Source organism: Anolis sagrei, chromosome 1 (assembly GCF_037176765.1).
Source record: "Anolis sagrei isolate rAnoSag1 chromosome 1, rAnoSag1.mat, whole genome shotgun sequence".
Lineage (NCBI taxonomy): Eukaryota > Metazoa > Chordata > Lepidosauria > Squamata > Dactyloidae > Anolis > Anolis sagrei.
This window is the reverse complement of record NC_090021.1, coordinates 123592390-123608110: the sequence shown is the minus strand read 5'-3', so window position 1 is coordinate 123608110 and position 15721 is coordinate 123592390. Positions and strand designations below refer to the sequence as shown.

At 39.7% G+C, this 15721-nt stretch overlaps 1 protein-coding gene across 2 annotated transcripts in view; it reads left to right on the top strand.

Moving 5' to 3' along the window:
- The window catches only part of CSMD1 (CUB and Sushi multiple domains 1), a 1217927-nt gene that overhangs the window by 975200 nt on the left and 227006 nt on the right, over nucleotides 1-15721 (top strand). For both annotated transcript variants that reach the window (XM_067468320.1, XM_060788521.2), the window contains exons 22-23: nucleotides 2646-2815; nucleotides 7275-7431. In XM_067468320.1, coding sequence (XP_067324421.1) covers nucleotides 2646-2815; nucleotides 7275-7431 — 327 coding nt within the window. The remainder of the gene's footprint in view (nucleotides 1-2645; nucleotides 2816-7274; nucleotides 7432-15721) is intronic.

The following is a 15721-nucleotide window of genomic DNA, read 5'->3' as shown; positions in this document are numbered from 1 at the left end:
GCATCATGATGTTGTGGGCTTTCCTTTCTAAGAGTACTTTAATTTTATATTCCATTTGTACTATCACGGCCACATCCTATGGAATTTTATGATTTGTGGACCCTAAATGACAAATCTCTGTTTTCCATAGATGGAACCAGGACTGTTAAAGCAGTTCTAGTGTTATAATGGTGTGGTGTTAAAGTGCTTTGGGGAAAGAATTCCTGACTGGTTACTTTTTCGAACAGCTCTAGACTGACCACTTATCCCAGGGTTTGATGACACTGGATAACCACCTTTACCATCTCTTCTTGTTATCTTCAACTTGGCTGCCAGTGGACAGTGTTGGTCTCCTGTTGCCTGGAGTGATATTGATTGGAGAGCCACAGCAATAGGGACCACCAAACGCAGCGCCCAGACACGCATCAAGGAACATGAAAGGCACTGCAGATTACTTCAACCAGAGAAGTCAGCCATAGCAGAGCACCTGATGAACCAGCCTGGACACAGCATATTATTTGAGAACACAGAAATGCTGAACCACACCAACAACCACCATGTCAGACTACACAGAGAAGCCATTGAAATCCACAAGCATGTGGACAATTTCAACAGAAAGGAAAAGACCATGAAAATCAACAAAATCTGGCTACCAGTATTAAAAAAACTCTAAAATTGCAACAGCAAAACAACAGAGAGGAAACAACCAGGCACAGATTAACACCTCCCAGCAAGAGAATTTCCCAGGCTCAGGCAGGCCTTTAAATGCTAATGAAGGTGATCAGCTGAAATATTCACACCTAACTGCAGCAGGGAAGAGCTCCTTGCCCCACCCCAGGCATTCCACAGATATATAAACCCATTGTCCTAATTCCAACAGACCTCACTACCTCTGAGGATGCTTGCCATAGATGCAGGCGAAACGTCAGGAGAAATGCCTCTAGAACATGGCTCTATAGCCCGAAAAAACCCACAAGAACCTAGCCACAGCAATGTTTGAGGGAAGAGAGGAGGACTCACCCCCCCTCCCCCGCATTCTTTGATCACCTTATCAATCCTGCCAACATCACTCCACGTGACATGAGCCCCAAAGAAGAGAACAGGAGGGGGATGTTGAATTCCACTTTAAGTCTCATCTAATAGAGGAAAGAGGGATTTAAATAAATACAATAATAATTCCACCCCATGTCCCTGGGTCGGCTAAGCCTGGGGAATATGGAATAGCCATGTAAACAGTAGCACCCTTTTCCATCTTGGAATTGGCCCAACTGTTTACATGGACCCAAACTCACAGTTTGATCTGGATTCAAGCATCACTTTGGTTAATGTATTAAGGTGGCTGTGACCCATGCTAACTTGGATCATCTCAGTGCATCGTTTAGCCTCCACAGAGCTGATTCACCCACCATTTGGATACATGGTTATTGTAGATGTACCCTTGATTGTGGATGGAAAGCTCCATATTTGTTACTGTTGTATTGTGGGTAACGCAGCAAAATTGCAACATTTTTTATTGTATACTAGGAATGAATTCAAGATGCACTATAACTAACCAATCCCTTGATTCCAGTCCAGAATAGGACAAAGTTGCTGTAATCCTGGTGTTCTTGCACTTACTTTCATCATCACCAGAACAAAGGAGAAGGGAAAGGAGGAACAAAAAATGGCAGAGAAGTAGACCAAAATTGTGACATTAAAAAAAAATCCTTGCCATCTGTCTGGTTTAACTGAGGCTAGCAACAAATGTCAGATCCTCTTTCACGGACTCCTGACAACTACCAACTTCCATACATTTGCTTTGTTATGGGTACTACTAGACCGGCATGTACATGAACTCATTTTTATGCCCTCCTTCCATGAAAAAAGAAGAGGATTCCAACCATGACACTGGTTAATGGAAATACATTGAGCTCTTTACATTTCTCTTGTCAAAATGAATATGCACAGTTAGGTTAAGTACCCTTGCGTGTGTTGTATAATCAAATGATTGCAGGTTAGAAATTCACTGTGGGTGTATAACAATGATAAGTAGTAGTACAAGCTGGCTAGCTGGTTGGATTAAATCATCACATACTTTAAGCACATTACATGGAAGTAATGCAAATGAACTTAGGCTATTAATGCAGAACATTATCTCTCGTTTGCTTGCAGTATTTCTTCAAGGAAGCTTTTCTCCTGTTTGCCGTCAGGCATTTCCTTGGGAACTTATCAGAGAGAAGTCACTTTTACCCTTTGTTTGCAATTGTATGCAGACAAAAATGCCCTGAGATTTTAAGAGACAGTTGTATGTCAGCAGACATTGGCTTTTCCTTTTGAGTACAGAATATTTTGGATTATTTCATGGGTAAAGGTGAGGTTAGCTCCAAACGCAACAGAGCTGTGGGAAATGAAAATGCAATTGAAAAATCTGAGACGGAGACATTGTTCATCTCAATACAATGACCCAGTAGCTCTTAGTCAAAAGGCCATTGTTAAAGACAAAATAATAGCAAGATATGAAAAGTGTATTTTGTTATAAAGACATTTTTAGCTTGTAAAGTAGCAGTGTGACATACTTTTCTGCTTATATATTGGGAGAGGGACCATGTATTCTGAAAATAATCACAAATATTATATCTCTTTTGAAACACATAAACATTATTTAAAATATTTCTTCTTTTCCTTAGCTGAATGTGGAGCAAGCGTGTCTGGAAATGAAGGAACACTGCTTTCACCAAATTTTCCATCTAATTATGACAACAATCATGAATGCATCTATAAAATTGAAACTGAACCTGGGAAAGGCATCCACCTGAGAGCTAGAACATTTCAACTTTATGAAGGAGATACTGTTAAGGTAAATTTGAAGATGCTACCACATGCTAACCAATAGATTTTCCTAATGTTTCCTATAAACTGGAAACAACTGAAGGCACACAGTGACAGCAAGAGATAGATAAGTGGAACTAGATATATCTGAAGCAAAGCCCTTCCTTTTTGTATACATACCCAATCTTCCTTGCTCTGATTGAGAACAGGGACTTTGTGCACCTGGGTTGTAATCCATACTGCTGTGAGGCGCACTGGGTGACCTTTCATATGTCACTATCTCTCAACAATCTACTTTGCAGGGTTTTTGTGGGGACAAGAACCAGGGAATAGGATGGTGCATGTAGGCTTGAAGTGCTTAAAAGAAAAGTGGGGTTCAAATGCAGTTAATGCTCCCAACCATTGTTTTGACTTGGAGCTAATTTATAATGTGCAAGAATGCAACTGGATACAGCCACAGAGAATAAATAAATGGGAAAAAGCAAGTTGACATTCTGTATGTATGGAAAAGTTGCCAAAGGTGATTCTTGGACCTAATTTCAAAGGATTTACCATTTTAAAAGATGTTTGGGAAAGTGTTTTAATTTTCTGATATCACACTGAGTGAATTTCCTCATGAAATTTAATGTCCATTTCTGATATTAACTTGATAGACTGAAAGGATGTATGGCAGAGAGAGGGTTTATTGGGGGTTGGGATGGAAATGAGCTAAGAGGTGATGCGATTGAGGTGTAAAAGCATATGAGGATAAAATATTGAGCTGTTAAATCTAGAGAGCAGGTTGAAATAAAAATGAAAAGATGGAAAGTTAAAGCTGTACACAGTCAAATTTAAAAGTAGCTGGACTTGAGGTTAAACTACACAGACCTTTATTTTAGAAGATGTAGTTATAGTGAGCCTTTCTAAGTCAAGGAAGTATTCTGACTGAAACATGCAAAGTGTAATGAAGGTAAAATCACAATGGCCCAGTCAATAGACTTTGCTTTGAAGACAGAAACCGAATGGGAAAAGTGCGTAGTCTTCATTGTATTTTAAGACATCAGAGGAAGACTCTCATAGTTGAATATTAAGATTACTCCATTGAGCCACAGCATTGATATTTAAAAAAAAAAAAACCTGAAGAGGGAAGAAGTAGCACACTTTGGACTTCAATTTAGCAACATTCACAACATTCTGTATGTTCTGGAGAGGAATTGTTAGAAGTAGAAAGAAATCAAGACTGTGGATGAGTTGTTATCGGCCACTAAATCCCAGACCATTGGTCATGAGACAGCCAGTAATGAACTCAGGGTAATCCTGGGTCATAATATCCATTTAGATGAGCAACTTGTCCTAGTGAACCCCTGCACTGACCCATGATCCCCAAGGGCAGTGGGGAATCAGCTCTCAAGACCCTCACAAAGCTGATTAGGGTAAACCCATCCTTGAATACATTAAGAGAAGTTGCAGCTTGCTCCAAATTATCCCCGAGAATCCAGACTTTGGGTGCAAGAGGTTGGACTGGCTCCCAAGATAGTTTACCGAGCCATCCCATATTCTCCAGGTTTGGTCAGGCTAGGGACAAGGATGGCACTCATTCCCTCCTTCCCATTGTCAGCATAGCAGTAGCCGCTAGGTACAAAATGTCTGGTAACTGTTGCTCATTGCCTGGATTGGCCAGGATGCAAGGGCAATTGCAGAAAGGAAAAGGGAAAGCAGGGGTGATTCTTTCTTACTCCTTCCCCAATCTCACATTGTTCTGGCATGCCAGCCAATGTTATTCCAGGTGTGAGTGACAACACACTACCATGACTTGAATGGGAGGGGATGGTAAGTATGGCCATCTCATGGTGCTGAACCAGGTTCTGTGTCAATAGATGACCAGGACTCCTTCCTGACTCTGGAGCGGCTGGACAGGGGTGGCAGTAAAATGCATCCTGGTCCAAATCCAGAATTTAACACTCCATATTCACAATGGCTATGTACAACCTAATCACACTTACCTAAATCAGGATCCTAGGATGCCTCCACCCTCTCTTAGAGATGGAACCCCATGCCAGATATCACACAATGTCATTTGACTGCTCCCAACTAGGGTGTTGTTTCTCTGCGGTATGCTCCAATGGAGCCAGCATAGATCCTCTGCATAATGGTGATGCTTTCTGCATGTGATGGGGAAAAACGTCACCTAAAGGGAGTTGCAAGGAACCAGATTTATCCCGCTGCCTCTCTCTTTTCTCCACGAAGCCAGGCAAAGTGGAATACTTCACCTGGCATTTGTGACAAGGCCCTAAGTTATCATTGTGATACTATTCCCATGACTCTAACTCCCCCCAAAACCTAATTTATTGGGCATCACCTACATGGGGAGAACAAGGTTCATTTTATCACAATTGCAACTTGGACGCATGACATTTCCGTGATGTTTGGAGAAGTCCTGCTAGGAGAGATCATTTAGCTAATTATAGATCTATGCAACACCCATACTTAAATAAGTAGATGATGCCATACTGGGCAATATATTTATTTTTGTCTACCACTTTTCCATCACAGCTGGTTGAAGAATATATGTGCATTTCCCTCTCGTTCAAACCATAGCAGTCACTAATAGCATCTGGGTCCTAGATGTTTTCTAGGATCAGAGAGCATGGCTATGTATTCAAGGTCTGGATTGATGGCAAAGGTGTCATTGGGTCAGTTGTTTCATTGAGTTTTCTCAGTCCTGTCAGTTGATAATTTATTCCCAAGGTTCCTTTTTCTAAGATGGCTGTAGCAGAGGGAACTTCAGATGGATATATGTGATATATTGTATCTATTATAGGTTTTTCTTTTATCTGCAGTGCTTGCCTTTTTTATTCTCTGGTTTATTTTGAAGAGACTGTTCTTGCCAGAATGCAAGTGGCTGTGTTGGAACTTTGTGTATTTAAATTTTAATTCTGATTGTTGCTTTGAGGTGTGGGGTGGAGGGTTTTTTTTTTCAAACAAGCACATTATATTTTATTGATTTTATCTAAATAAATGTACAATTCCTCCAGAGTTTATTTAAATATCACATTGTGAATGCAGTTTTCCAGCAAATGAGAACAAACTGGTTCTTCTCTGAAAAGGGGTGAGTGGAGAGAGAGCATATACTGATTTTAATGGTTTCCTATCACTGTCTCAATTTGTTAAGAATGAAGGAAAGGATCTGGCCTAAATATTTGCATTGACCAAAATCTGGGCCAGTTAAAATATCTAGGACAAGATCAGTCCCAGTGAAAGCATTTAGACCAAGATCTGGCCTAGTATTCAGGTCAAAATCTAGCTCAGTGCAAATATTTAGGCAAGATCTGGTCCAGTTGAAATGTTTATTATTTTTTATATTTATACCATGCTTTTTTCTCCATAAAGAGGCTCAAAGTGGATAAAAAAAGAGACTCCGCATGGTTTAGGTGAAGATCTAACCCATTAGAAATGTTTAGACCAATATCTAGTCAGTGGGGGAAAAAATCTAGCCTAGTGCAAATATTTAGGCTAAGGTCTGCCTTAGTGCAAATGGTTAGGTGAAGATCTGGCCTAGAGTAAATATTTATGTTTCAAGAGATCCTTGAAATTTGTCAGCCAGCAAAAGTAATCCAGAGTAACAGAGGGGACTTATCAGAAACAAGAGCCAGGTTTGCTGGGGAAATGAAATAGCTGGTGTTTTGGGAAATGTGTATATTATTGAAATATGCAGGTCAATGTGAACTTGGTTCTTTTGTTCTGGGTCTCTTTTGTTCCAAGAGCCATTTTAAAAGGAAAGAGAATTCCTGAGTGGCTTCAGCTATTATAGAAGCATGTCAAATATCAACCATATTAAAAGTGGATTCAAGCTTCCCAGTGCAATATTGTGAACCAAAGATAAACCTGTGCACTCTTTTGCTTGGAAACAGGTGCTCTGAAGTGGTATCAAATGGGTGTATTTCGTTTTATTAAAAATGATTTGAAGACAAAAACCACCTCAGGCTTGGAATCCGAAATAAAAAGTGACAGTCGAGCTTTGTGGCTTCAGTTTTTGCTTTTTAATACATTTAGTCAGGAGGGAACAAATGGTAGAGGTTATTTTTGCCCCTCGACAGTGTTTCCAGAAGAGGCACCTTGACTGAAATGTTACAAACCTTTTCAGCCTTTATTAAGTGGATTATAGAGGGAAAGAGAGGCTGTAGTGATATAATGCCTAGCAACTGAGTCGTGAATAAATATTAACTTTTTTCATGCGAGATAAGCTTCACATTTTTTTAAAAAAAAATCTGAGTGGCAGAAAATAATGTGTCTTATGTGTGTATATAAATAAAATTGTCTTTCATATGAGTTGCAAGGCCAGTATATTCCATGCATGATTTTTTAATCTTTCAGTCAGAAGTGTGGACAGTTTGGAAATTAGCTGTCCCAAGAAAATAAGTATTTTTAGTCTTCTGCATTGGAGTCATTTTACTTAGTGTACTGTGTTCCATTTTAATGTGGAATTTTAAAATATATTTTGCCAACAGGTGTATGATGGAAAAGACAGTTCATCACGTCTTTTGGGGACTTTCTCAAAAAATGAATTGATCGGGCTCATTCTCAACAGTACATCTAATCACTTATGGATAGAATTTAATACCAATGGATCAGACACAGAACAAGGATTTCAGCTCACATATACAAGTAAGTAGCCCTCATGATGATAGATGCACATGTGTAAAAATACCCCAAAAAGTAAAGTAAATATGCTACTTAGTGAGCATGATTTAACACAAAATCCTAAGGATTAGTTCTTACTACCTACTGTGTTTATGAGATTGCATTTTAATTCCTTTCACTGCTGGAAGGGAGGGAGTGCTTAAAAGTAGTCTTTTCTCCTTCAGGACATTTTGTGAGCACAGCTGTAGGGATAAGTAAAGAAGATGCTGTGATAAATAATGGAAGGAGGTTGAGTAAATCAGTGGCTTCTCATAGCTAAATCTCACACAATTGGATATTGAGGTGATTATCATTGTCATTATTTTCTGGAACAAACATCCACTGCATTAATAGAACTTACTACTCCTATAAGTCGCTGGTAAAATTCAAAGCAGTATACAGATCAAGAGCTAAAAAGAAAGCAATGTTTCTCTTATTTTGAGAGATAGAAGGCTTAGGTATTATGTGAAAAACTATACAAAGCGTTGAGCTTGCCACCCCCACTCTTTAAAAAGATTACTGTCATTTCCAGGTCCAAAATTACTATTTCTTTTAATCCTGCTCTTCCTCTAAATGGCTCAGTAATGAGTTTGAGGTATTCTTGTAACATCCCTGTGAGGGAAGTTAGCCTGCGAAACAGTGACTGATCTAAGCTTTGTACTTGAAAAGCTTTATGGTTGAACGGAAGTTATTACTCTTCTCAGCATTGAAAAACCCACCCTTTAAAGAAATAATCAAGGCAACATGTTAGAAATAAAAAAACACAATGATAATACTTTGGTCTTTAATCCAGGTTTCACTAATCGAATGGCAAAGCTCTAGAAGGTAAATGCATTTTGAGTAGCAGTTGCAACCCCCTGTTTCTAACTTCCGAAATGCTAGAGGGAACATCAGTTCTATTCTTCCAGAAAAGGATTCCCTGAAATTGTTTGCACTGATATGGAAGTGATAACTGTACCCCCACAAAGCCAATTGCCATATACTACCAGGGATTAATTTTTTCAGAAAAAGCAGAGCATTCCTCATCCAGATCAATAACACCATCTTTACAATGTTAATATCATGGAAATTCAATTATATTATTATATTTGAGAGTATATCTTCCATATTTCACAATGCCTCCTGGTAACTTCATTGGAAGCCAGTGGATTGCATAAAGCTCACCAGGGTTCCTGAACTCCTTTGCTATTACCTCCTTTACCCCCCCCCCCCCAGTAGCTTAGAAAAGATAAACAGATACAACTAACAGTTTTCAAACATATTATTAAACTGTTAAATACCAGTGATTATGAGAGGGTCCAGCATTATCCATTCTGTCAGTTTATGACAAACAAGACTCAGATAGCTAACAAAATGGTGCTCATTTCTCCATTTTAGAGTTAAATTTTCAAAGCACTTATTAAACAACGTATCACAGACACAGAGCGCCAACTAGATCTGGCCTCGGCTCCAAGCTTCCTTATCAGTGAAGACAGCAGATACCTTGCCTCCCCTATGGCATATTTAACATACTTAGAGGTTCCTATTCATCAAAGGGCTTTCACCCTGGCCCAATGCCACGCTCTCCCATCAGCTGTACTCGAAGGCCGCTACCGGAAGATCCCTTTCCCAGAGAGGCTCTGCCCCTGTGACTCGGGTCATGTAGAAACAATAGAACATGTGCTCCTTCAGTGCCCGTTCTACAGGGATATCCATGCCAGGCTTATCTTACCTCTGATAGACAAGCACCCAGGCCATTCAGGACAATTTTATACCTCCCTGCTACTGGCAGATACTAATTCAGCTACAACATACAATGTCGCAAAGTTCTGTGCAGCAGCATACAAAATCCACCAGGGAATGACTAGTTCCAACAGTCAACTGTGTGTCCAGTAATCTTCTTCCCTGAATCTACAATTTGGTGATGGATCTGGGCATTGTATGTTTTTACCCTGTTTCCCCTTCTGCTCCCTCACCCATATTGTGTTTTTAGTAGTTATATTTATATTTTTAATGTACCAAACATGCCAGGTTTGTCTGGAAATGTGACACTATTTCCTGTGCTGGTCAATGACCGAAATAAATATTTTGATTTGATTTGAGTTAAATTTTTAAGCTGTAATTCACAGCAGGGGGTAGTTGTGGCTTTCTAAAGTCCCCCCCCCCCCCCCCCCCCGGATATCTAGAAGTTATTCACCCATATCCTAAACCAAACAGTTACTAAGATTGCTAACACTGGGGAGAATGTGCTTGTTCAAAAACTATGTGCTATTATTCTTTCTAATGCCATACTAGAGGTTTTTTTTCATAAGTTTCAGGGAAAAACCACAATGGACAGCAGGACATTTAATCAGATTTATAAAATGGTTTCTCAGTTGGGATATTTGTTTGCCATTAGAGGATGTAATCTTTGAGGTAAATAGAAATCCAAAAATGGCAAACAATAGTTATTTCTTTATCGGTAATCATTAAGACATATGTGTGATGGTAGTACAGAAATACTGCAGTATACAAGATGATTTCAAGATAACTTTCAAGATATACAGTTGAACCTTCTAGAGAATTCCAGTGCTTTCTCATAACAGGAATATATTGTGCATTTTCTATGTTCCATTAGCCATTATATCTCATTAAAATGAAGCACTCATGAGTCCACTAGGCTTACATTTAGCAACCGTATGCCATGGCAACAAGACTAGGTCTGTGAGTCTCAAAATTGGTGTTCCTTTAATTTCTACACATGGCTGCTCTGGGTCTCATGCAGGTCCCCCAAGCTACATAATTGGAGAAATTAAACTTTGATGACCATACTTTTTACTGAAAATTTGATCTCTAGCTTTACCCATTCACGTTTCTTGAAACTAGTCTGTAGTTTAAAAGAGAAGCTGATTTTATATTTTTGGAAAGCTGGATGAGCAAAACACACTTGTGTAAGGCACGATGTGGTGTGTATGTCAATGAGAATCCAAAGGGTACATTTTAATTAAGATTGTGTCCCTAATTCTTCATCCTTTCCAGGAGAACAGCATGCCTCCTAAAATATGGGATTAGAATGTGTTATACTAGAAAGGTTTACTACAGTAGAGTCTCGCTTATCCAACCTTCGCTCATCCAACGTTCTGTATTATCCAACACAGTCCAGTCTGCCTCCTGCCCGGATCCACAGCTATTTCAGTGCATTTTGATGTTTTGGTGCTAAATTCATAAATACAGTAATTACTACATAACATTACTATGTATTGAATTGCTTTTTCTGTTGATTTGTTGTAAAACATGATGATTTGGGGCTTAATTTGTAACATCATAATGTAATTTGATGTTTAATAGGTTTTTCCTTAATCCCTCCAAATTATCCAACATTTTTCTTATCCAACATTCTTCCAGCTCGTTTATGTTGGACAAGTGAGACTCTACTGTATTTTGTATTTCACATCTGTATTATTATGGAGGACCAAGTAGCTACATTTATTTACCATGGTCTATAGAAAACGAAATTATTGTTGTGCTTGCTACCTTTCTACAAAGATATAACAGTAAGGAAGAAATTTAAATTCCTCATCTCCAAACCACAAGGAATTAAATGAACCACCACTTTCTGTGCCTCAAACTTGATAGAACTATTCCTTCACCTTTTAGAGCATATGGAATAAAATTGGCTAAATTCATGGCTGCATCTCATCAGATATGACAAAACAGAAAATCCCTAGAAATTCGAATAACTGGGGCTATGAATTCTATACAAGAAGAAACAGATGGGAACCAACCCCATGTATCTCTTTCATCCCTAAAGAAGAAAGCCTTCTTCTTTGGAAGCTTTTAAACAGAGGATGGACAGCCATTTGTTGGGGTTACTTTATGCTTTTCCTGCATGGCAAGGGGTTGGACTGGATGGCCCATGTGGTTTCTTCCAACTCTATGATTCTATGAAACCAGGTCATTGTTAAAGACTTCTATTCAGCCTCCAAAGCTGATTAGTCAGTATTGAGGGATAGTGGGTGGGGAGCAGCTTTGCCAAAAGAGTCTGGTGAAAGCCTGAAAGGTACTTTAAAACAATAAGAATTTGTGGGTAACTCATAGGAGCCAACTATTCCGTAGTGTCACTCTCAAACCATTTGACAGAGGGCAAAACCATTCCTGGCTGACAGACCCATAGCCAGGATTTCGTTTCGGGGGGGGGGGGTGTGTGAATTTTTTTCAGGGGGGGTTTCGGGGGGGGGCTGAGTTTTGGAGGGGGGGCTGAGTCTGAGTGAAAGCGGGTCTAGCCTAGCAAACCTTTTGTATCATTACCTCAATACTCCCATGCATATGGGATATATTGAGTATGGTGATCAGATCATGATATGAATAAACATAACAGTTTAAATAATGCACCAGTAAGGCCTTTTCGCGAACCACCATGAGAATTTCGGGGGGGGGGGGGGGCTGAAGCCCCTCAAGCCCCCCCCCCCCCCCCCCGGCTACATGCCTGCTGGCTGATAACCAGGGAATTGCAGTTTTGCTTACATAGATTTTTAAGTGTTAAATAATGTGTGTTTCTCCAAAATAAATAAGTATATTTTTGGAAATGAAAGAAAACAATATTTGCCAAATTTAGTGGGAAGTTTTGAGTTGATTTTAGCAGATAGTTTGTGCAACAGATGAGCAAATGCCCCATTTTCATTTAATGTTTATTGCCACAGATTGGCTAGCTAGAGAATTTGTAGCAAATTAGAGTGTAATCAAGTCTTATCAAGTCTTCTTTGGTTTGGTATTGTGATATGGCCTAAGGGCTAATCAATACAATTTATTTATTTGTAGAAAATTGTACCCTAAGGTCTCTGTGAATCACAGTTATCCCCTACTTTCCCTTCTTAACATACCGCGGCTTCCTCCATGGCCCCTACCGTGCACTTGAAACAGGAATGCACAACCTGCATGTATCCAAAGGAATATCCATAAAAAGCAATTAAAGTCTTTTTGCTATCCCCAACTCCAAAAACTTGTAAGGTCTTTGGTTTGCCAATATAAGAAAAATATATAGACTGATAAAGAAAAAAAAGTCCCATACTTCAACCATTCCTTCTTTGTGTCAAAACAAGCAAGTCCTGTTTTACATCTGATCACTGTGTCCCCCCCCCCCCATATTTTCTTGTTATTTTTTCCCCCAGTTAACATTTCTCTTTCTGTGCCACCTGAGGTTCCTGTGGAGAGAGGTGATATAGCCTAGGGCATCCCCATATTTGGACCTGGCTTTTAAGTTCCCAAAGCAGTACATTTTGCCCTTGCTGTGTCAGCTGCTAACGTGTTTTGCTATCCTGCTTGCTAGCTATTTTTTATGAATCTGAATAAAACATTCATCATTGTCATATTTATTTCCATTTGAAAAAGAAAGCCTGCAGAAACAGCAGGTATTCTTCACATTTCAAAAATCTACAACTCCAACATTTTTCTAAAACAATGCAGTATAGAAAAAATATTAGCTTCTTCTACAACTCAGTTCCATAAGTAAGATCTGTATACCTTGCAGTGATGGCTCCCATCATGTCCTTCTGAGGAGTCCTTTTTTCTTCAGCCTACTAAAGGAGCTGAATTGTCCTTGCTTTCTGTGGAGGGATACAAAGTCATTTGACCAGATTTTTTAATAGTGGATGAGCAAAAATGGACATTGAATGGAAGACTGAAGTAAAGAATTTTCTACTTTAGGGGAAGAGATGGGGTGTTTTTTTTTTTTAAAGGATTCTGGAGGTAGCCAACTGTTTGGAAATCTCAATAGCCAACTCTGCAAAAAGTACTAATCTTTACAAAGAATGGTCAATTATATACTACAGATATTTTTGCATATGGAGAATTGAAAATACTTTTCATGTGCTACATGAATATTTTATGACAAAATACTGGATATTATTGATTCATATTAAGCCTATAATAGGATTACATACTCAATTTTTCCTAGCAACATATATAAAGGGAGGAGATATTGTTATGTGCCTTATTTATTCATAGAGCAAAATGCCTGAAGACAGCATGCAATGCATCAGGATGGTGTGACTGTGACCCTGTTCTTCAACTCTCATTTGCTTACATGTTTTAATGCCATATATTTATGCAAGCTGTGTTGTTGTTTTTTCATTCAGTCGCTTCTGACTCTTCGTAACCAGCACACAACACAGCTCCCTGTCGGCCATCACCCCCCCCCCCCCGCTCCTTCAAGGTCAAGCCAGTCAACCCATCTTGCCCTAGATCGGCCTCTCTTCCTTCCATTTTCCCCAGCATCATTATCTTCTCCAAGCTTTCCTGTCTTCTCATTATGTGGCCAAAGTACTTCATCTTTGCCTCTAATATCCTTCCCCCCAGTGAGCAGCTGGGCATTATTTCCTGGGGGATGGACTGGTTTGATCTTCTCATGGCACTCTTCTCGTGGTCCAACACCACGCTTCAAAAGCATCTATTATACTTCTATCAGCCTTCCTTATGGTCCAGCTCTCACATCCATAGGTTACTATGGGGAATACTATTGTTTTAACTATGCAGATTTTCATTGCCAGTGTGATGTCTCTAAATTGCATAAAACACATTGATTCTATCTTATGCCTAGTTGTCAGGAAGATAGATAATTTGTTATTGTGTGTAGGAGGGCGTGTTGCAATATTTGCACTATTGAAGCATTGCTTGAACTATCTCTTTTTATTAATTCGGAGGTCCTCAAACTTTCTCAGCAGAGGGCTGGATCATGGTGCCCCAGACTATTGGGGGGCTACTATAATTTGAAAAAAAAAAAGAATGAATTATTATGCACACTGCACATGCCTTATTTGTAGTGCAGAAGACCATGAAAGAACAATATTTAAAATGAAGAACAATTTGAACCAACATTAACTTAACATCATTTCAGTGGGAAGTGTGGGCCTGCTTTAGACCAATGAGATTGTTAAGTCAATTAGGGTTGTTGATGTGTGTCTTCAAATCATTTCAGACTTAGGTCAACACTAAGTCTAAAGCCTAGGGCATGGTGGAGTGGGGTAAATTACCTTGGAGAGCTGCATCCAGACTGTGGACCTTAGTTTGGGGACCCCTGTTTTAACTGATGTGTATGTGCATGTGTACAGCACATCTCTGATGTTTGGAGATGCTGAGTGTGTGGGTATCTTTATTTTATTTCAAAAACGGATTCTGAGTTTTGGTTTGCTCAGATCTGTTTGTAGGCTGGAGCACCATTTTACTCATTAGGTATCCCTTTGCAGAACCTGTAATCAACTCAGCACTCCTGTTTTCACTTATAAAACAAGACAATTCATTGAGCAAGATGAAGAGACAGAGAGAGAGAGAGAGAGGGGGAGAGAGAGAGAAAGAATTCATAGTGCCCAGTGGGAGAAAACTAAGGAAATGGAGAAGGCTAAATAAGCGCTAGAGGTGATGTGCAAAGAGAAACAAAAACAGAACAAAACATCCTCAAAATGGGGGAAAATAAATCAAATCTGAAAGGAAAGTTCCATTGAGTAGATGCAACACTGTTAGAGAAGACTGAAAGAAGACCATGGGGAAACAACAAGAATATGAGGAGGGGAAGGAATTTCTTATACAGATGAAGCCAGTATTTTACTGATACACAAGGCAAACATCCAAAATCCACAGGGAGTAATCACAAAAAAAAATATCACAAAATGTTGAAACTGAAAATCTGGAGCAACCCCACAGCTTTAGTGCAGTGTGGGCAAAAGGATTAGTTCTTATTCAGATGGGCCCAATGTCTATAAGGGGATGTAATTCCAGAATCCCCTGTTCATCATTAGTGCAGGGAAATGGGGACAGATCATGACTGTATTGTTGTCATCTCTGCACAGCTTTGCACGAGATCCTGACTATTGTGAGTGCCCCATCCAAACACCAGCAGAGGTACATGTGCAGCTAAGAAGTAGGGGGGGGGGCAGGGAGCATCCAAATGCCCAAGCCTAATCCTGTTTAACCTGGACTAAACCTGGGAATTCCTTCTCCAAAGCTTCTGGCATCATTGTCACACCCTACGTTCTTTACAAACCTTTTGTCTCTGCTTGGAGGCCTTTCAAGTTAGCTCTAGGCTGAAACAGGAGCAGGGGGACGGGGGAGATGCTGGCGTCAGTACTTCCTGTGTTGGTCACAAATCAAGCTGGGAGAGTATCTGGCCTGCACCCCACCAAAAGGCTGGGGTTTTGGACTGCTATCTGGCCTCTACACTGAATGAAATTTAAAATGCCGGTTTCACACGTGTTTTAAGGTTATGTGGAAGCAGCCTAAATCTGGCTTCCATTAGAGCAAATCTGGTTAGTTAGCTACTGGGACC